This window comes from Melozone crissalis, unplaced genomic scaffold (genome assembly GCF_028551555.1).
Source record: "Melozone crissalis strain CALT ecotype California unplaced genomic scaffold, PUWL_Pcris_2 ptg000012l_1, whole genome shotgun sequence".
Classification (NCBI taxonomy): Eukaryota; Metazoa; Chordata; class Aves; order Passeriformes; family Passerellidae; genus Melozone; species Melozone crissalis.
The window spans coordinates 3,267,435-3,289,762 of NW_026535790.1; the positions used below are offsets into that span (position 1 = coordinate 3,267,435).

General features: G+C 40.2%; 1 protein-coding gene across 9 annotated transcripts in view; it reads left to right on the top strand.

Annotated features, from left to right (window-relative positions):
- KATNIP (katanin interacting protein) overlaps positions 1–22,328 on the top strand; it is a 56,795-nt gene that overhangs the window by 30,107 nt on the left and 4,360 nt on the right. For 6 of the 9 annotated variants that reach the window (XM_054270992.1, XM_054270998.1, XM_054270993.1 and 3 more), the window contains exons 15-26: positions 1,329–2,057; positions 2,840–3,048; positions 6,998–7,061; positions 8,887–9,064; positions 11,354–11,519; positions 14,919–15,076; positions 15,386–15,450; positions 15,790–15,900; positions 16,764–16,787; positions 17,656–17,795; positions 20,589–20,690; positions 21,331–21,491. In XM_054270992.1, the coding sequence (XP_054126967.1) occupies positions 1,329–2,057; positions 2,840–3,048; positions 6,998–7,061; positions 8,887–9,064; positions 11,354–11,519; positions 14,919–15,076; positions 15,386–15,450; positions 15,790–15,900; positions 16,764–16,787; positions 17,656–17,795; positions 20,589–20,690; positions 21,331–21,491 (2,107 nt within the window). The remainder of the gene's footprint in view (positions 1–1,328; positions 2,058–2,839; positions 3,049–6,997; positions 7,062–8,886; positions 9,065–11,353; positions 11,520–14,918; positions 15,077–15,385; positions 15,451–15,789; positions 15,901–16,763; positions 16,788–17,655; positions 17,796–20,588; positions 20,691–21,330; positions 21,492–22,328) is intronic. The other 3 variants (XM_054270997.1, XM_054270999.1, XM_054271000.1) reach the window with 1 other exon arrangement.

Sequence of the window (22,328 nt, forward strand, 5' to 3'; positions counted from 1 at the left end):
GGATGGTAAATACTCCTCTGTACTCTGCTCATCCCAAAATTTTCAAGCTTTGACATTTTCAAGGGGTAAATATTTGTACAGTGCCTTGTCCAGGTGAATTGTGAGTATTGCTGGGGATCAGCCACCTCTTGGTAGTGGTGTGAGCAGGAAAGTGACTTAAAAATGTCTGATATTCTCTGAAATATGAACCTTTCCTTCATGTCTGCCTTTTCCTTGTGGTGTAAGGAGGAGTGCCAGGTTGGTCTCCAGCCTTTCATTCTGCAAGACAACCCTTTTCCAGGTAGTTTCCCATCTGCTCTAAAATTCTTAATTTTATCTCACGTGTCCCCACTGTAAGTGGTTATTTGCCATAGATAGATTAGGAACATTGCCTCTTTCCAGTATTTCCAAAAACACAGTTAAAAGTTAGTCTTGAGCAGTCTTTTGGGAAAATTTTGTTTTGCATTTCACAGCAATTGGCATTTATTCTTGATAACCATTTGTTTTAGTATCCACCCAAGGACACTGTACAGAAGTAAAATCTGGCCCACGGGCCTGTAATTGTTCAGTACTACACTTCCTTTTCTTCATTAATTTGAAGAAAATACATGAGTGACTGCTTTATTGAAAACCTTGGTTATTATCTGTTCTTAATTGTTTTGAGATGGAAATGAAGCAGTTCCCCAGTGCAGCCACAAGGAGAAGATGCTTTGCTCCCACTGGGTCCCTCTGATGTGCTGCCCTCCCATTGTTGCATTCCCATTGGATATCTTGTAATTATTCTCTTTCTACATCTCACACCTGCTGAAAAATAGGAAAAATATTTGGACATTACCTGCCTAGAATGCAATGCTCACCTCATCCTCTCTGTCTGCTGAACCTACTCCTTTTCCCACCACTTTTCTTTATAGATCTGTGGCTCATTTTGAGAGGAAGAACCAACTTTTCTCTGTAACGCTTTACATTAACCAGTTCAGCCATTTCCAGCTGTATGAAAGACCTGCAGAAATGCAGAGGGATGATTTAAACTCTTGTGACAGGCACACAATAAGTATCACTGAGCAAAAATCCCAATTTCTTTAAGGGCTGAGGCAAGAATTCACAGCCTCTACTTAGTTGCAGTTTGTACCATGGCAGGAGTTCTCTGCCATAGGTAAAAGTGATTTTGTTCATTGTGTTTGAGTGGGGAAGGGGAACTGGGACACGTAGTCTTTGTGACAAAAATGCAAAATAAAAGTGCTGCTGTCAGAGAATTTCCCATGAGGTACACAACATCATTCTGCAAAGTCAATGTTGGAGTGGTTTGCTCCCTGTTTGTACATTAAATGCCTTTGTAATGTTGTTTTCAGATGAAGACATTCCCATCAAGGACGTAGCAGCCTCTAGAATGAAGTGGTGCAGTGAGCAAGAACACACTCTGCAGGAGTCCTGGAACTCCTTGGTGAAATTTAATTATTCCCACCGTGGTCGGATCTCGAACATGGATTTTCAAGGGGATATTTTTGATGAGTTCCTCCATCAGCAGAAAATCAGCCGGCCTGGAGAAAATCAGAGAAAAGAGGGACTACAAACACTACCAAAGAAGCAAGAGGAAGAAAATTCTGTGGAGATCCAGGATGGAAGTGATTTTAAAATCCCAGTTTTACCTTATGGGCAGCACTTGGTGATAGACATCCGAACAACGTGGGGAGACAGACATTATGTTGGTCTTAATGGAATTGAAATTTTTAGTTCTAAAGGAGAGCCTGTTCAGATTGCAAAAATAACAGCTGAACCCCCTGACATAAATATTTTACCAGCTTATAGAAATGATCCCAGGGTGGTAACCAACCTGATAGATGGGGTGAATAGGACCCAGGATGATATGCACCTCTGGCTGGCACCATTCACCCCTGGAAAAGCTCACTTTGTCTTCATTGACTTTGTGGATTCCTGTCAGGTAGCCATGATTAGGATCTGGAATTACAATAAATCCCGAATCCACTCCTTCAGAGGTGTGAAAGACATCATCATGGTGCTGGATGAGCAGTGCATCTTCAAAGGAGAGATTGCCAAAGCCTCAGGAACCTTGTCTGGAGGTAGGCTATCATTTCTGATTTTCCTTGTGGAAACAGCAGTACAATACAAACAAAATACATTTAGCTTGTTTGTTATCATTTTCCACTTCAAAGCAAGCTGGCACTTTGTTTGGTGTTTAATTTAAAAACATAATGCAAAGCCCATTAATGCATTCTTCACTGATACTGGGGATTTTAGCAGCATACAGAGATAATCTCAATTTTTAACTATGTCTTAGCAACCAGTCTGTGTTTCAGTCCCATCAGATAGGCACTAGAAATTTCAAAGTTGCAGCTTTTTGCTTGTTTTCACATACATGGTCTTTTGGAAAAGATGATTGGGAAGCCTTTTTTTACCATTTTCTTTTCTATGTATCAGAAATCTGACTGAATTCTCTAGTGAATTCTCTAATTTTAATTAGAGAAATGGAATTTCCATTGAAATGAATGACCATTAGAGAAATCGTCCAGAGAGTTTCTGGATAGCCCAAAAGCTTCAGGAGCAGTTCCTGGTCCTTTGACAAGAGTTTCCAGCAGGGTGTTAGAGAATCCATTAGAGAATTGAAATTCTCTAATTTTCCCTCTGAATTCTCTAATTTTCCATTGTGCAGTATAAGTTTGAGAATGAAACATTTATTATAGATATAGTCATATATCTATGACTTGACTATGACAATACCAATTGGCCATATATTATCTTTAAACACTGCTGCAAATTAAATGCAAAGAAGGGCCAAAAATAATTTTTCTCATTATTTTCTTTTTGCATTATTTCTCCATTTAATTCTGTGTGTTGCCTTCAGCTCCAGAGCACTTTGGGGACACCATATTGTTCACTACTGATGATGATATTCTTGAAGCCATTTACTACTATGATGAGACATATGATGGAGAAATGGGAGATTCCAGCTCCCTGAGATATGAGGAAGAGCTGAAGAGGCCAACAACTGCAGACAGGGAGGGAGATGAGAGACCTTTTACACAAGCAGGGTTGAGAACAGAGGAGCAACAGGTGGGGGCCTCTATGTTTAAAACTCTCTATAAATGTCTGTTTGAAATATGGAAGTAATAGCCACATTTCCTGGCTGGAATAAAACTGCAGAACTAACACAATTATTACTATTTTAAAGACATTTTTTCACCAGATCAATAATTTATGCTATTTTTTAAAGCCCTAAAGGTCCTCCAAGTTGTGGTTTCCCTGATTAATTAATAAGTTTACTTCTTTACTTACTTGGCGAGGGACTAGGGGGAATTCTTTATGATTTGGGTACTCCTGAAGGTTTATGGTCTGTCAGTGATTTTTCCCACACAGCTACTCCTGTCATGAGTAGCTGTGCTCCCTGGCCCTCCAAACAAAAGATTTTTCCATATTTTCCATATTGTTGGTTTCTTCCTCCACAAATTAAGGATGCTAAACGAGAAGGATCTCTTCCTCTCAACCCTCCCCTTATTTTTCCTATTTTTTTTTGACTAGCATCATCACAGGTTTGGGTGCATTTTGCATCATAAAAACTCCTCTTTTCTAGTCCATGCAGAAGGTATCTCCCTCCTTGGAGGAAGGCTGTATTTCACAGAATCACAGAATCACAGAAATTCAAGGCTGGAAGAGACCTATAAGATCATCAAGTCCAACCCATGTTCTAACTATTCAACTAGATCATGGCAACAAGTGCCACATCCAGTCTTTTTTTGAACTCCTCGAGGGATGATGACTCCACCACCTCACTGGGTAGATGATTCCAGTATCTGACCACTCTTTCTGTAAAATACTTCCTTCTTAATTCTAACTTGCATCTCCCTTGACGCAGCTTGAGACTGTGTCCTCTTGTTCTATCTGTTGTTGCCTGGAGAAAGAGACCGACCCCCAACTCACCACAGCCACCCTTCAGGAAGTTGTAGAGAGTGATGCTTGATTTCCAAGCACTTGAGCTCTTTCTTGCCTTTTGCCATCCCAGCCCAGAGTCCAGTGTGTGAGCAAAGATCCCACAGGATTTTCTCAAGATGCTGTGTGGCATCTTTGACCTGTTTTCCTTAAAATTTTCTACTTTCTCAGACTCTTCCTGAGCACCCTCAGTGAGGTTGTCTTTTTCTAGGGTTCACACTCTTACTTGTGAATATGTCAGGAGATTCAAAGCTGAATCAATCCAAATTCCAGCTGCTCCAGCCAAGATCTCCCCAGGGATTTGTGGTTCCTAATGAGCCTCCTGTGGTTCCAAACCTTCCCCTTCTGTCCTGTCCTCTTTTTCTTGTGGCTCGAAAGACAAAAGGAGATCCAGTGGTGTTGGAATTTGATCTCACTGTTAAGACCAGAGTCAGTGGCTTTAACCTTTGCACTTCTGCAGGAATTTTGATCCCATCTTCGCATGCAGTAGCTGAAACTGCTCAGAGCCTTGAACAGTGTGGGGTTTCATGAAGACAAACTGAAGCTGGCCTTTCTTTTCCTGATCACCTGTTTATTGTGAGCATTCACCAGGTCCTCTCCCATGGCAGAAGCCTGGCCCTGGGCTATCAAGTCCTTGCTCAGACACAGGCCCTGCTTTTTTCATTTTGCTGCTCAGCTCTGATGCCCTCCACACCCTGCTGTATCTCTGAAACTGCTGTATCAGCAGAGGAATAACACAAGCTGTTGTGACTGAGCCATTGATCTCCCTGTCACTGGGTGTTTGCTGGTACCACCAGGATTTCTGTAGGGGGATGTTTATGCTACCAGAAGGATACAGATCCACTGCACAATTTGTGTTCCCCAGCCTAACATTGTCAGACCAGTATTGACCAGTTAGAGCAGCCCTGCTGTTCATTGCCCTTTATTCCCTGTTGCACATTCAGTAGATGAAATGGTGGGTTTTACAAAAAAATTTCCAAAAGCTCTTACAAAAGTGTGTTGCATTTCTGTCAGTGTGTTATCCATGGCCATCTGTCTGTCCATGAATTCAGGAATCCTTAACATTGTTGATTTTATAACAGATCAGACCTGTGGCCACTGCACCTGATTAACTCTGGGGCCAGCAGTGGCTGCTGAGAGAGAAAGAGCAGCACAAACACAGACTGCTGTTTCTCTGAAACACTCATTCAGCCCTCAGAAATGTGTCTCACAAGGACTTTTTAACTTAACCTCTGTGTTTAATATCCTGCCACCGATTTTTATTGCATTAATTCATCCACCAGCTTTTTGAACCCACGTGCACTTTTAAAATTTACAGTGCTCCGTGGCAAATTTCCCAGCTGAACCTGCATGGCACAAAGAACCTCCTTCTGTTTGTTGCTGGCTTCATTTAATGTTCTCTGGGTTTTGTGTTGGAAGAAACTAAACAATTATTCCCCACTCCCTTCTTCAAGCCACTCAAGAGATTTATACCCCTGTGTTAGTCTTCTAAATCTTTTCCAGAGTGGTTGCTCCTAGGAAGGTGTTGAACATTTGGTCAAGTGTAAGATCATGGTAATACTTTCTACTTTTTATTGCTTTTCCAATAACTCCTGTGTTATGGTGGTGTTTTGTTTTAGCCATAAGAATTTAAGAACACAGGTAGGACAATGCCCAATAGCAGAAGTAGTTAAAATAGTAGAAAATGAGACCATATCTGAAAGAAAATATATTATCACCAGGAAGGGATCTGAGTAGATAAGAAAGGGAGAAAAGAGGTGATAAGGTGCCTTGGCACAAATGGTTTATGCTCTGCTAGGGAGAGCATTATTTTGCAATCAGTAAACCCAGTGTCCATGGGTTTTGATTTTCAGTAAAGATGCAAATTTTAATTCCCAGGCTGGTGTTTTAGAGTTGCTGTGAGGAACAGAGCTGACTTGTGAGAGAGGTACCTACCCCAGTGGGAGGGATTTTGCACTGTGTAGGTTCTGTGGGTTTATTTCAGAGCTCATTTCTTGTTCAGTCTCAGCTGAATTACTTTGATTCCCCCAGGGACATTTGCTGCCACATGAAGGATATTGCAGTCTGGGAGCCCATGAGATCCTGGGGATCAGTGGTTAAATTGCAGGGATCTAATGGAACAAGGAGACAAGTGTTGACAAGTCTTTATTTATTTTACTTAGGCACTGTGTAGATCCATTTGATGTATTGTGGCTGACAGGAAGTTTATTTCTAATGATGAATTAAAGAGAAAGAGTCTGGACTTCTAATTTCCTGTTTGGCCTTTTGACTACTAATGAGGATTGAGCTGATGTTTATATAGAGCTACTTATAAAAATGCCAAGATTGCATTCTAATCTACTATTATTTATTTTGGAGCCAATACTGGTATCTGTGAAGTTAAGATTGTTTTCTCTGCTTTACATTTGTCCACAGAGAGCAGAATTTGCCATTTTATCCCACTCACTCAGTGAAGTGAATTCTATCTGCAATCCTTTGCCATTTTTGTCTTTACTACCCTGATTGCCCCAGTGTGATCAGCAAATTTTGTCATCTGTTTCTTCACTTTTCTGAACAGCATAGGCAATTTTTAATTAGCATTGCTAGAGCACAAGCACAAGCTTTTGGACAAGTTTGCTTGTTTGTTCTGCCTCTTAATTCCTGAGAAGAAATTGTGGTGGCACTCACTGGTCTTGACTTCCTTCCAGACTCCTTGTGTCTGCAACAGATTTGCAACATATTGCAAATACAGCATATTATCACTTGCTGATGGCAGTCAGCAGGGAAATAAGTGTTATTTAAGGATTTCAGCCTCTTTGAGAAGAGGTAGCTCACCCTATGGAGTCTCCCATTTCACATTTCTATATGCACTAAGCTAAAACCCTGCCCAAATGATCTGGGCTTTCTAAGAACCCACCTGATATTTTACATTTTGGGTCATGTTTTCCATTTTTTGCAGGACAGCCTGGGTGGGGAGGCAGAGGGGAGATTGATATGCAAAAAGAAACAGGTACAACTATAACTTTTTACAAATACAGACTTTATAAGCAGTCAGTATAAGTGTAATACTGAACCTGTTCCTTGACTTTCTCTATAGGTTCAGGAGCCAGACCCTGTCTCTGAATGCACACCAAAGGAAACAGGAATATTTACTGGAAAATGTAAGTTCTTACATTCACTTCTTGCTGTACCAGCCTTCCCCCAAACATGTTCTCAAGGATGATCTGATTTGTCAGAGCTGTAGAGCACTTTGTGACAGATGCCAGGTCTAGAATAAAGAAGAAAATTGAATATTTAAGGCAGAAGCTTTGTTTGCCATGGCATTTACAACATTATATTGCAACAGTTGGCTTTTAATCTCAGAAAAACAACATTAGCCATTTGCCTAGTCCCTGAATGGGAGTTCTAATAGCTGTGTCACTTACCCAGTAATTCTCTCCCAATCCTTTGTATTTGTGTAGACTGACTGAATTTTTTAGATTGGATTGACAATAGAAACCCTAGAGTAAAGCTAGATCAGAGTGTTATATCCCTGCTTAAGCACCTGATTTATTATCCTGTACCAAACCAGCTCTCTGTGGGCCTTTCAGCTGTTGCCCAGAGTGTTTCTGGATAGCCCAAAAACTTCAGGAGCTGTTCCTGGTCCTTTGACAGGAGTTTCCAGCAGGATGTTAGGAAATATTTTTCACTCTGAGAGCAATCTGGATCGAGAGGGTTTGGGATCTGCCAGCCTTGGGGACAGGAAAAATCCCCTGGATGCTGGACTTGTTCTGAGTTTGGAGCTGGATTAGACACCTCCAGAGGTTCCTTTTCCCTCTGTCATCCTCAGATTGGAATCCTAAACTCTGGGGAATATTAAATCTGTGTGGATGGCTGCTTTGCACTGGAGAACAGACTGGTTCTGCTCCTGCCTGCACTTTTTTTCTCAGCACTGGCCTGGGGACTGGTACCTGTTGTCAGTGTAGCCAGAGCTCCAGATTTGTCAGCTGAGAGCTGTTTTATTTCTTTGTGTCCCTGCAAATGCTGATGAAATCTTACTCCCAAGTGAATCTCTGTGTGTATCAAGACTTGCTCTGGGTTTTTAGGGGTAACTGGGCTGGAGGGTTTAAGAGGTTTAATGCTTGTTTGTTTTACAAACATAAATTATGACTACTGGTGCTTCTTTAGACATTACATTAGATTATTTGTGGGCTTCTGTAGTATGTGAAATGAAAGTATTTTTAATTTACAGGGATGGATTTTTATGGAACCTGATCAGGTTGGAATTTTACTTGTTATATCTGTACATGCTATTTCTGTCTTTTCAGTAAGGCATAAAACAGGTGGAACAGGAGATTCACATTCAGCCTTTTGTCCATCCAGCTTTTTTTTCCTGTTTATTTTCTGGAGATACAGCCTAATCAATATTTGTGCTTTTCACTGATGCTGTCCCATGAAAATGCTTCCATATGTCCAGTTCTGACGTGAAGAAAATAACTTAAAAACATTAGTAAACCACATTTTTCTTTGCTTTAACTGGGAGTAGGTGTTTTCTAAAAATATATGGATTTCTGAAAGGCTGGATTTAAATGAATCTATACAGTCATTTAGCTGGTGAAAGATGATGGATAGACTTCAGACTAATGGGTCTTCTCTGCATCTGCATAATCACAAAATCTGTCATGTAACTGCTTAAATGTGTCACTGCCTGGCTGGCAGGGTGCAGTCCCACTAATGAGGCACTTGGGAACCTGGTGATCAGCAGTTGTGGAATTTCAAGTGAACAGGGTGTTGGTGGCACATTAAAGGGCTCTGACACAGATTAAAAGAAGCTGCATGGAGGTGGACAAACAGAGCAGGAAAAATCCAATTCCTGCATATAAAGTGATTTAATCTATACAAAATATCCATGCTGCTAATCACTGGGATTTGCACTCGTGTTTACATTGGTTATCACTACAAACCAGTAAGTTTCCAGAGGCATTAAATCTTTATTCCTTTATGTAGGCCTGCAACTGAACTTCACCATGACCTGGGGAGACTCTCATTACCTGGGGCTGACAGGACTTGAAGTGATAGGAAAGGATGGTCAAGCATTAAAAATCAATGCAGAACAGATTTCTGCTTCACCCCAAGACTTAAATGATCTTCCAGACTGCACAGGAGATTCCAGAACATTAGAAAAGTAAGTAACCAAAGACTTGGGATGCATTTTACATCACATTTTCTGAAGTGACACATTTCTATAAACTTATGTTAACACATGTTAATGTGAACATGATTTTTATCCCATCACTGCTCATTCTTGGAATTCACAGGCTGTCCAGGAACAGCTTGTTGTAGAAACATGAATGAGATGTTTCCAAAAGATGGTGTTGGAGCTGGGAGATGAGAACATGCCTGCTTGGTTTTTCTGCCAAGGACTTTCCAGGAAGGAATGTGGGTGTTCTGTAGCATCTGTCTGTGCATATTGAGTGATATTTATGCAGGATTTCTGGATAATTTCAAGGAAAAATTGCACGTTTGCAAAGAGTGAGGATGTGTTGTGGAATTGCACAAATAGGTGCCAATCTTTTGGCCAATTTGCAGCACTTGTTTTTGGCAAATCAATGAAGTTTTATTCATTGACAAGTATATTTCCTCAGATTAACTTGTGCATCTAAATGGCAGCAGTATAGAAATGATAAGCTGTAGATCTGGAGAGGACTTGGCATTTTGGATGTTATTGAAGCTGCATCCTGTTGTTTCTGAGTCATCTCTCCATTTTAAAGGGTATTTTTGGTTGTAATCCTGTCTTGCTGGCATGTTTATGGCCTGTGACCAGGTTTATGAATTAGGACTTGTCTTTTCAAAGGCTCTGGAGTCTTCCTTAGAATGTTGTATTTATCTCCATGCACACTAACTCCATTTGTAATTTCTGCTAATCTGACTAATGCAGATATCAACCTGACTTGTGTGTAATTCCTTGTTCCTTCTGCCATCTTGTATGAAAATCTCCTCTGTAGACAGTTGAAATAAGAAATCTTCCCTGTGATGAGCAGATTCTGCTGGGGGAGTCTCTCCAGACCCCACCCTGATGGACTCAGATGCAAAGAATTCATTTCCCTTTTTTGTTGGTGCCTTCTCCTCTCTGAATGCTCCTTTTGCAGCCTGGTGATATGTTGATCCTACAGAATTTCTGGCAAGCTTTCTGCCCCTGATGTATTTGAGGGGTTTTATTTATTGTAACTTTTGCTTGCTAGCCTTCAGACTCTTTTTTTGGCCTGTGCGTACGCATTTAACCTTCCAGAGTTTATGAGTCTATCAATTTAGAGCTTTTTTCATCATGAATTTTGCTGAAAGATGGCCCATAATAACTTTGTTTATCCTGCTACTGAGCCAGGCTGGCTTTGAGTTTTCAAGTCCTCCTTCTTTCTAACATCTTTCTTAGTAAGTGGGTTATATTTTTAATTTTTATTTTATTTTTTTACATTCTTGATTGTTTTGCTGGAGAACTTTTTTGGGCACAAGAAATAGAGGCTCTTTTGGCTCTTTGGATATTCCTGCAAGCATGTTGAATTTGACTACATTGCAGTGCTCTCAACTGTGGCATTTGGAATAAGTCCCATGTACTATTCAAGACCAAATCAAGAATTATCTCTTCTCTCATGGACTCCCTAATCAGTTCCTCTGTGAAAGAGTTATTATTCAAATCTTTTTCTTTAAGGAATTGCCAAGTCTGGCACTCATTCTTCCATTAAACTTTTAAATAAATAGTAAGTATAAACTTACTTTTTTGGCAGTGTACCAAAGTAATTACAGTAGAAAATTAATTCATATTCTCCTTTACTCCATCTTCATATGGCACAGTTTGTGGTAGAAGAATATAATGTCAGAAAAAAGCAGATTTAACTTTATTTAGTCAGCCTGAAGCCTGTGCTGCCATGAAAGGACATTGTCCTGCTGGTTGGAAGCTTTGTAAAATAGCAGGGATGTGGCTAATTGTGTCCATGAGGGATGAGAGCAGTCCCAGGTCCTGCTCAGGGTTATCCAGCTGCCACCCAGCTCCTTCTCGGATCCAGCAGATTGTGTTGGCATAGAAACACCCTGCAGAGTGCCAATCCACTGCTTTGGGTGTGGGAATTCAGGAATTCCATTGTGCCTGCCTCTGGGTTCTGCCTTCAGCCACTCTGCTGCAAAGGCATTTGAGCTTCCCTTTGCCTGTCCTGTTCACACTGGGAAAACCTAAAGATTTTGCTGTTTTTCCAACTAAAGAAAATACTGGGGTTTTTTTTCTCCCTCTACTGCCTTTAGTTCAATACTTACATGCTATTTTTGATGCTTTCTGTGCTTTTAATTGCATGCACAAGGGCACGAGGAGCCCTGGAAGCTGGAAGTGGCTTCCAGAATAAAAGGAACCTTAGGAAAGTCCCTGCCTTTGATGAGAGAAGCCAGCTTTTCCCTTTGTGCAGCTAATGGACTTTTCTCTTTGTAGGTTAATAGATGGCACTAATATCACAGTGGAGGATGACCATATGTGGCTCATTCCCTTCTCTTTTGGAGAAGATCATCTGCTCACAATCCATTTTGATAAAACTGAAAGTATTGCAGGGCTTCGCTTTTGGAACTATAATAAATCTCCAGAGGATACCTACAGAGGGGTAAGTAAAAGAAAAGGAGCATTGCCAGCAAAAATATACAGCAGTGCATTGGAAAATTGGTACTGTGATGAATGAATATAGCTGCCTTAATGGAACACCATAAATCTTTCTAGATTGTCTGAGGCTGAATTTTGTGGCAGGTATAATGCATTCCTGTCTCCACAAACAGCAGATAGTAAAAAAAAAAAGCAAGAAATGCTTTAAAGAACTCTTCACAGCTGATTTTTCTAAGAGACACATACAATAGCACATATTGTTTTCAGGATATATGATTCTGAACTGGTATCCTCTCAATATCTTGTATTTAGACCTGCTGTATGATTCTGTATTTCCTGAAATGCTGGGAATGATATGAGGGAAACTTTTCCAAAGAAATTCTGTTTAGTTCAGGTTCAGAAGGCCACTCACTCAGTACTGCCTTTTCCAGGAAGAGTCTTTTGACATATTAACATTTAATAAATGGAAAGTTGCCACCTTCAAGCAGTTTAGCTAAATTAATTTAGCTAAATAATTTTTAATTCTAAAATAATTTTTATAATTAATCTAGCTAAATAATTTTTAATTTTTTAATTTTAGCTAATTTAGCTGAATAATAATTTAGCTAAAATTTACATTTAATAAATGGAAAGTTGCCACCTTCAAGCAGTTTAGCTAAATTAATTTAGCTAAATAATTTTTAATTTAAAAATAATTTTTATAATTAGTTTAGCTAAATAATTTTTAATTTTTTAATTTTAGCTAATTTAGCTGAATAATAGTTTAGCTAAAATTTAAATAAATCCTCTCTTATTTGCAAATTGCCTGCTTTATGTTTTTTTTCCATACTAAATTGTTGGCATTACCAATTGACACCTGATGGAGATAATTTTAGAATTTTCACTCTGTTTGGCTGTCCCTGCTTCCCCTGCTGTACTTACACCTGTAACGATAACACTTGTAATGATAATTATAACAAACCAGAGGTTGCTGCTCATTGCACAGAAAGTTTAGGAATCCACCTGTCCCCAGATTTTCCACCCTAAAAGGCAACTGTTGCATTCTCAGCATCCAAATTCAGGCAATAAATAAGAACAAAAATGTTGGCACAAATTAAACTAGAGATAGGACCAAAATGATCTTTATTAAATCCCAGCTGATGCAGAGATTTGAACAGAGGGCCCTGATTTTGTGCTCTATCACATTTGACGCATGGGAGGGTTCTGGAGCATTTTGAGCATTACCTAAACATACAAATGAGGGTTTTTAGTGGCATTTATGTCCTGATTTCAACAGGGATAGAGTTAATTTTCTTCCCAGGAGCTTTGTTTTTGATTTAGGGTGATAATAATGTTGGTAACTTAGTGATATTGTAGTTGTTGCTGAGCAGTGCTTATTAAATCTCTAAAATCTAACATGGAATTTGGTCTCTGGAGGCCAAACCAAGAAAATAAAAAAGAAGAAAGGTGTATTTTTAGCAGTTTACTTGGCTAGGTAGTAAAAAGAATTGAGTCTGATACAGGTGTCTACCTGCATGAATACTGAAAGTCTCATGCGAGTTAGTGGATACCACTTAAAGAAGGAGCACATACCTGCAGTCTTGGAGAAGGATAAAATAAATTATTTGGAAAACAAAAGATGCAAGGTCCACTGGGCCACAGGAAAGGAGGTTTTAGGCTGTAAACCCAGGGCATCCTGACATCTGTCTCTTGAAGTATTGCTGCTCCTTGTAGGAGCCAGTCCCTGGGTGTGAGATGGGATGATTTGTTAGGCAGCTGCAGGCTGGGGGATTCTATTCACAGCTTTAGTGTGAGAGGGTAATGGCAGTGACTGTCAGAATGAAGGCTTGGGTGCTATTTGCAGCTCTGTGAAAAATCACCTTGTGAGAGCTTTGTTATGCCATTTGTAAAATGCAATATGTGACGGCTGAGTGCCTCCTCAGATGATGAGAATTACTTAGAAATGAGGGCTGTAAAGGGCACATAAATATAAGCAGCTGTGGTGTAATAGGTAAGATTCCATCTCTGACTCTCACACTTCCCATTCACTGCGTGTTTCCGTTTAGGAAAATGGATTTCAGTGGATTTCTCACTTCCTCTCCTTAGCCTGGCAGACTTATTCAGCTGGAAAACAGCATGCAGAAGGGTTTCTCATATGAAAAAGCTGTTTCCTTTATTTGATCCCAAGTGTATTGAAGATGAAGCCAGAAATAGTTATTTCTCCACACTCGGTAGTCATACAAACATTCCCTCCTAATTAATCTTCATGGAAATTAACTGAGCCCCTCCTCCAGTCTAGCACAAACTGGTACTTGGTGAGAGACCCAGGGCAGTAAATGCTGCTTGTGATGAACATTAAGTTATATTTAAGAAATTAGAGAGCAAGGTGCAGTGATTAATTGTTGGAGCCTGGTTGAATTGTTCTGCACCTGGGATCGTGCATACAGCTCCATATGGTGCTGCTGGGGAGGGTGAAGGGGCCAGGACTCCTGCATCACCTGAAAAAATGTGCCTGAATTATTCACTTTAATCTCCAGAGGTTGGATAAGGTGTGCTCTCTCTCTGAGGTGGCCACAGCTCAATTGTCTCTGTCTGGTACAGGCACCTTTTCTTTATTCATATGCCCTGAGGTTACGCACAGCACTGCTTGGCAGAGGAGTTTGTGTGATCCTGGAGAAGTCCAAGTGCCACCTGCCACAAAGATAAATAGAACTGCTGAAACACAGGCTGCTGTAAATGCAACAGAATCACCAAAATCTGCTCTGCAGAGAGCAGCAAGGCTGTGGGATCTCTGGAAGGGTGCCCCAGCCAGGCTGGGCAGTCCCAGCTGCATTAGCAGAGCATTCAGGGGCATGATGTCTCCTCAGATCCCCTGACTGAGAGCTTCCCATTCTCTTCATGTGTGTCAATATTGCTGCAGGCTCAGCAGTCAGAGGATTGTTTAGGTTGGGAAAGAGCTGTAAGGTCATCATGTCAAACTGCAAACCTCACAGTGCCAAGGCCAGCACTGAGCCACGTCCCCAGGTGCCACATCTACACCTCTGGAATCCTCCAGGGATGGGACCTCCACCCCTCCCCTGGGCAGCCTGTGCCAGTGCTTGAGCACTCTGGGAAGAAGGGAGGCTTCAGTTTGCTGAGATCTAGTGCCATGCAGTATTAAAGGATCTGTCAATGCTTTTTTTAGTATTTTTCCCCCAAATCCTCACCTCTGCCATCCCCATCAATGTCAGTGATGACATGGACACTATGGATGGCAGCTTTCTTTTGCCAAAGGAAGTGTAGTCCTCACTCTAGAGGCATGAAATAAATACAGCTAAGTGAAATTATTTCAATCTCTGAAGTGAATGGAATTGTTTGCAATTGTTTTAATGGAAGTCGTGTCATGGAATATCAGATAATCTGATGTTTTGCTCTTTTAAACCAGGCTAAGGTGGTCCATGTGGTGCTGGATGGGCACAGCATCTCCCCCCTGGAGGGCTTCCTCATCCGCAAGGGACCAGGCAACTGCCACTTTGACTTTGCTCAAGAAATTCTCTTTCTTGACTATCTCCAGCCCCAGGCAGCTCCTAAAGCACACAGGAGGTAAACCAGGATGTCTTTGTTGTCTGAACCACAGGATTTCTCTTCACTGTTGCAGTGTAATTTCACATTCCCTGTTGGAGCTGCCTGTGTGAGGCTCCTGGATGAAAACATGGAGCACTTGGAGCAGAGCTTCACTCGGTTTTAACCCTGACCAAATTGCTCTGAGCTCTGAGTCTGGTCCAGCATCACAGGTGGAGATGTTGGGGGGGCGTCTGTGGAGATTTAATTCTTTGGGTTTGTTCTCTTCTTTTCTGAATGAGCCAAGGGTACATAAAAACTGTTTTTCCTTGTTTTTTGTTTTTTTTTCAGGAATGCTTCAAGGACACTGGAACAAGCCAGTATGGACTATGAAGCACCATTAATGCCCTGTGGTTGTATCCTTCCCTGTCATCTGGAATATTTTAGAGTTACATACCGTGGTTAGGAGTCCTGAGCTTTATAAATCCAACAATTTTGTGTGCTTTAAGGTATTAACCAGATACCAAGAATATGAGAAAGGCTTCCATAAATATGGCTTAAGAATAAATCAGTGAAATATCATATATAAGTATGTGGCCTGTTCTCAGATCCTCTGGTAGCTTTTTCTCCTGAACTGCAAATAAGAGTGTCTGACATCCTGGGCTGCACAACAATTTTTCAAACTGAAGATTAAATAGTGTGTTAGGACAAAGTTTCTGTACTGATATTTTCCTTAACAGCCTTTTGCTTTTTAGTTATTTTCCAGTTCCAGCTGCTGACGAGTTGGGGTGATCCCTACTACATTGGTTTGAATGGGCTGGAGCTGTTCAATGAGCACGGAGAGCAAATCTTACTGACTGAAAACAGTATCCTTTGCACACCAAGCACCCCTGGCCCTGCTGGTGCACTTTACTCCCTGGCAAATTGCCACAGGGATGAACTTGGCTTCTCTTTCTCTGTGTTTTGGTGATGAACGTCTTTTCCATATGTTTTTATGGATTCTGTGTATTTCCAGAATGTTTTTTCTCTCAGTGGGATGCACCAACAAAGCAGGACAAAGTTAGAGAAGGGAAGGCATAAGAAGGGTGTGGTATTTTCTGCTCTTGATATTTCTTCTGTGGTGGGGAAAGACCAGAAAGTTTGCTGAGCTATGAATTCATAAGAAAAGACTGAGTTCAGTGCTTTTTTAATTTTTTTAATGGAATCTTTCATTGTGCCTCAAGAAAGAATTTTTTCATAACTCTTGTTCTGGAGATCTAGGCTGTTGTAGACACCCAATGCAGTGATGAAGATCAGGGCTGAGAGTTTGAATTTGATTCAGTATTCCCTGGATATCCAACAGAGGGAATGAGGGGTGTGTTGGGAAGATTGATGTTCGTTAGGATTGCACTTTGTGCTCTGTACCAGCTAAAGTCTTCTAAGAGCTGAAAGCTTCATACCCAACATACAGATTACATAGTTCAAGTACATGGAAGGAACATTTCTTAGCCTCCTGGAAAGAATAAATAGCACAAATGCTTCAGGATTTGTTTGTCTCTAAGGATCCTCACTGCCTAATAAATAGGGAATTCCATGAAATAAAGGCTTTTCCCCAAGTGCTATTTTGATTTTTATCTTGTATGAGATGCCCTGACCTTGAAACATTTATAATGGACAAGAAACATTTTGAAATTGAGAAATGGTAACAAATTGTCTTTAGGAACAAGGATCTTTAACTGACCTGGTTCAGCTCTACAGTGCAAAACAGTGGCAGGTAAAGAAGCCTCAGCTCCTTTTGAATGATCAGCTCTCCTGCCTGTGCAGTTGTGTAGGGATGTATAAGGATCCCAAAAGAGCATATTTGTCTTAGTGCAATGTTTAATGTGATAATTCACCGCTGAATCAAGCTTTTCTTAAACACTTGAGGCATTGCTGTGTCATTCCTTCAATTCTGTATGAATACTTACAGACTTTTACAAAGCAGGACAGGGGGAAATTAATGTCCTTCAAACTGGATTGCTCAGGATTCATAATTCTGAAGCCAGTGCCATCCATCCATATTTTTTCCATGTCTTTAACATTCATATATGTTTTTAATGTAAATGTTCTCTTACAGAGAAAATCTGGTTGCCTGTTCAATGGGGGTTTAATCTTTCCCTCTCAAAGAAATGAAAAAAAATTTTAATACAGTTACTGGTTTTTACCACAGACCTTGAGAAACTCAAGCAAAACCTAGTCTGACTGATGACTGCCTCCTGCATAGACACTCTTCTTGAGATAGGCTTTATATGAGGAATTTGCACAAGTTTATGATAAAAATATGGGACTTTGTCACCAAAAAGCTGGGAAGTGCCTCTTCCTGCTAATGGAAGTTTATTGATGAACTCATAAGTACATATTTGAGAATAAATTAAATGCAGCTAGTTACTTGATTCCTATTTTAAAAGTAAATTGGAATGCCAGAATATCTAAGGGTTGTCCTGCTTTTAAATATGTGCTCCAAGTTCCTCAGCTCTGCAGTCCTGGGAGTTCTGCTGTAGTGATGAAAACTCATTCAAATGTTGGGAACAGCACAGACTTTTAAATATGGTGTTTCTAAAATATCCATTTTTAGGTTATTTATGCTTAAAGTTTTTTTTCAGATATTGCTGCTTTTCCAGATAGTGTCAACATTTTAGATGATGTATCTGGAGACATCCGGACTCCAGACAAGCTGATTGACAGAGTGAATGACACCACTGATGGCAGGCACATGTGGCTGGCACCAGTTCTTCCTGGTTTGGTACATTTTCCCTTTCCATTCTGTTCTAGTCATGTGTGGGGATGGAACTGGAAGCATGGAGGCAAAAGGAAGCATATAGAATTCAGAGCTAAATTTGATTTTAGTAACAGATGCTAAATCATGCTTTTTAGAAGTTGTTTTTATTGCAGCCTCTCTGCACAGCACAGGCAGCAGCAATGGAGGTTCCCAGGTTTGTCATTTCCTCTCTCCATGGGGCAACAGCAGAAGATTTTCCAGAGATGGTTTTTGGGTCACTGTGACAAAGATACTGATGAAGGAGTTCTGTGCAATAAACACCTTTCTGGTCCTTTTCAGCTCATTTTTACAAAATACAATGAATGTTGTTCAAGCAGTGAGAAATTCTTTTTTAATCTCATTATCTATGATGAATTCAAATTTCAGATTAAGGATGGCAGACTTAGTGTTTCATGTCCTAAGGCCACAGATGATTCAGCCTTTTTAGAAGTCTCATGTTTAATAGCTGGGATATCAAAAATCTAAACAGAAAAAGTAGATAAACTTAGATGATTTCTGACCTTGTTTTGGGAAAGGACATTTTTTGGGGCCTGTAATGGACATAATTAAGGTGGTTTTATTTCTTATAAAAAAAGGGATTTAGAAAGAAATCAAAGTAAACATGACGTGGTAAGTTATCACTTACTGTGTTGGTCAACTCCTCACTCCAGATGTTGCAGTTATTAATTAGAATATTAAAAGCGAGGAATTGTTAATTTATATCATGATGTGTTGTAATGAAGGGCTATAATTAAGGTAAAGCTTTTAAGTATACTTGGGAATAGTGAGTGCTTGCATTTCCTGGGGAAGTGGAAGGTCTGTGTGAGGCTGGAGGCTCCTGCTGTGCACATCCCAGATCTTGAATCCTGGCAATTTGATGGGATGCTCAGATGTCTCTTATAACAGGATGACTGATTGATTTGACAACCATCTGAGTGTGCTCATGTCCTTACAAAAGACATGCTTTCAGAGGCTCTTTCACTTGGGAAAAAGGAAAATAACAAGCTCTGGAATTCTCTCTCTTTGTGTTGTTCTGCCTGACACCAAAGTACTGCAGAAGAGCACAAAATACCAGTATTAACGGGTAAATTGATAATGTGTGAAATGCAGGAGGCAGAAGCCATTTAATGGTGTTTTCTGTCCTTGAACTGTAGCAAATTACACCTCTGTAAGATCCACAGAGTACTTTTCCCTCCTCCCTCTCCCTGGGATGGTTGTTGAGCTGGAAGGTGCTGGATGGAGCAATCAGCTATTGATGCTCAGCCTCTGGAGCTGGGCTGAACCAGAGCTATGATTGCTCCCGTCCTCAGTGCAGGCTGCCTGGAAAGCTGCTTTAACTCTTTGATGTGTTAGAAGCTTCAAAAGCTTGAAGGGAATTGGTATTATAGCCTTTCTTTTCCTTCCTAAATGGCTTTTCCTTTTTAATTCTGAAAGTGGTTTCCTGTTTTTCACATTCATTACTTACATAAGCAGAATTTGAATTGTTTGTTCTCCTGTAACTGATTGTCATTTTTATTCCTTTGTTTGAATGGATTTTTAATCAAATATATCATTTGCTGTGGGATTAACAGTTGTTGTTGGAGACAATGCTCCAGTTGTCTCATGGAAAATCACAGATGCAAACATTTCTATTGATCCAATCTACCTTTCTTTCTTCAGTAAAATAAAAACCAAAAAACCCAGCATAATGATTTAATATAACCTACAGTATCTTCTCTAGTACATCAAAGGATTAAAACTTCAGAGGATGCTAAAGATGAAGCTTAAGATATGTTGATCTGAAGTTGATATAGTGGCTCATAAAAGGAAAAGCATGGAATTAACTGTAACAGGCAAGATTGGTTTCCTGCCTGCCTAATCTTTGGTCTTAACATCTTGACATTAACGTCACTGAAAGGCAGATGAATAATACCTCCAGCAGTAATTGTTTAGCAAGCATCTGGAGGATTGTCTCTAAATTCCTGGTAGTATAACTCATACAAAAAAATGCAAAATTTCTGCAATAGTTTGCAGGGCATACAGGGGAGATTTTAGTCTTGCAAATAGAAAAGTGGATTTCATTCATATTTGGTAGAAAGAGATGGAATGCAATGGAATGGAATAGAATAGAATAGAATAATGGATTCATAGAGTGGTTTGGATTGGAAGGGAACTTAAAAATCATTCAGTTCGAAGCCCCTGCCACAGACAGGGACACCTTCCACCATCCCAGGTTGCTCCAAGCCCCATCCAGCCTGGCCTTGGACACTTCCAGGGATCCAGGGGCAGCCACAGCTGCTCTGGGCACCCTGTGCCAGGGCCTGCCCACCCTCCCAGGGAATAATTCCCTCTCAGTGTCCCATCCATCCCTGCCCTCTGGCAGTGGGAAGCCATTCCCCCTTCTCCTGGCACTCCATCCCTTGGAAATTGTCTCTCCATGCAGAATAGAACAGAACAGAAGAGGCACCAGCTTGTCTTACCCCTAAGGCCATGTCTGTATTTGGTTTATGAAATACTCATTGAAAGTGTCTCTCTCCCCCTCCTCCAATTTCCAGGCAGTCCTGGATGACAGGAATGCTCCAGATCTCATCTTCTGTGCTTTTGAGAGCAGCTGTGGGGTAGAGCCAACATCTGGGAATTATCAGCAGGGATGATAGCTGAACTTCCATCCTCAGTATCAGTTATCTCTCCTCCAGCTATATTTCTTTAAAAATGAACCTCTTTTGATGTAACATGCATGAGAATTCAATTTCTTTGGGGACTTTGTGCTGTTAAATATAAATTAATTCTCTTTTGCAGGTGAATAGGGTATATGTCATTTTTGATGTACCTACCACTGTGTCAATGATCAAGTTATGGAATTATGCCAAGACACCTCAGAGAGGTGTGAAGGAGTTTGGTGTAAGTAATTTTCCTGTGCATTTTGTATGTCCTGGTGAGTCAGCTGCCTCCATTCTGAATGTGTTCTCACAGTTTGTTGAAGTGTGATTCCATGGAATCTCAAAGGATGGGATTCATCTCATTTAACTCTGCATTTAATATTAAAATGACTAATCTATGCCAGTCATCTGTCCTCCCTTTTTTTTGTCCAGGGAAGGAAAACTTTATGTGATTTTCTCTTAGATAATTGTCTTAAGGCAGGATAACACTTGCCTTTTTCCACTGACTGTAGAGTAGGCCTGGAAGAGTAGTTTGAACTACAAACCCAAGTTTTAGACAGCTGAAGTGAGGTGAGATTCATTAATTCCTAGATTTAAGAGTGATTCACTCCAATGAATAGAATGGCAATTATGTAAAACACGAAATACATTTTTAATTACCTACTTGAAAGCTGCATTAAAAAACATCATTGACAAGATAAAAAACTTAGGGAGGAAAAAAAAAAACCAAACTCCAGCAGCAAATAGAGAGAAATGGAAGTTTTAAGGGACAAAAGCTAAATTAATGAAACAAATAGGGCAAAATGCTTTTTAGAGACAACTGCTAAAAGCAAGGCCTGATTTCTTGATGGATTTTTGGTTTATTTCTTCAATGGTTGTAGCTTCTGGTGGATGATCTGCTGGTGTACAATGGGATTCTGGACATGGTGAGCCACGTGGTGTCAGGCATCCTCCCCACGTGTGACCCTGTGGTGCCCTACCACACCATCCTGTTCACGGATGATGAGAGGATTTGCCACCAGGAGAGGAGAACTGTTATCAGGTATGGGACTGAGTCTGGCTTGGGACAAAGAATTTAGCCTTTAAAAACTGGTTTGATGTGACTGATGTCACCAGTGTGTGTATTGCTGAGGAAAATTCCCTCCAGAGCATCCCTGGCCTCACTTAAGGAGGAATAAGATTTTTAGATATGAGGACCAAATTGCCAGCTTTGTTTGCAAGTATCTTTTAGCACTTCCTGTTGTTCATGATTTATATTTACATCTGTTTTCATGAAAGCCTGTAAACAGAAAATTAAAAAGTTGGGCTTCCTTAGAGAAGGATTAATAAATCCCAATGTTATTACATTAGAGGGAGAAAAAATAGAAAGTTCATGAAAAAACCAAGCATCAAAATTAAAGAAAATAAACTCCTCTGATTTGACACAAATGCTAATTAAGAAGCCAGACTTCTACTATTTTATAAACAGTCTAAAATAATGAACTTCTAAAATGAGAAATAAGTTGCATTTGGGGGAATGATGATTTAAAACCACTAAGTTGGCAATCTCATGGAGAATGTGATGAAATGCAGTGAAAAATGCACTTACATTTAGAAGGTCAGGATTGGTAGGATCTAAAAAACAGTCCCTGGCAAGGAAAGTAAAGATTTGAAAGAATAATTTATTTTAAATGGGATTGAAAAGTGAAAAAATGAAAGCTTATAGAAATGAACACTTTCTTACATGTTGGGCAGCTGACAAATAGAGTGTTTTGCACATGCATTACTTGGAAAAAAAGGCAAGTTTTGCATTTATAAATGGTGTGTGATCCCCCAGAAGAATATTCAAACAGTTAGAAATAAGCAGAAGGAACATGAGATGCTCTGAATAAAGACAGAA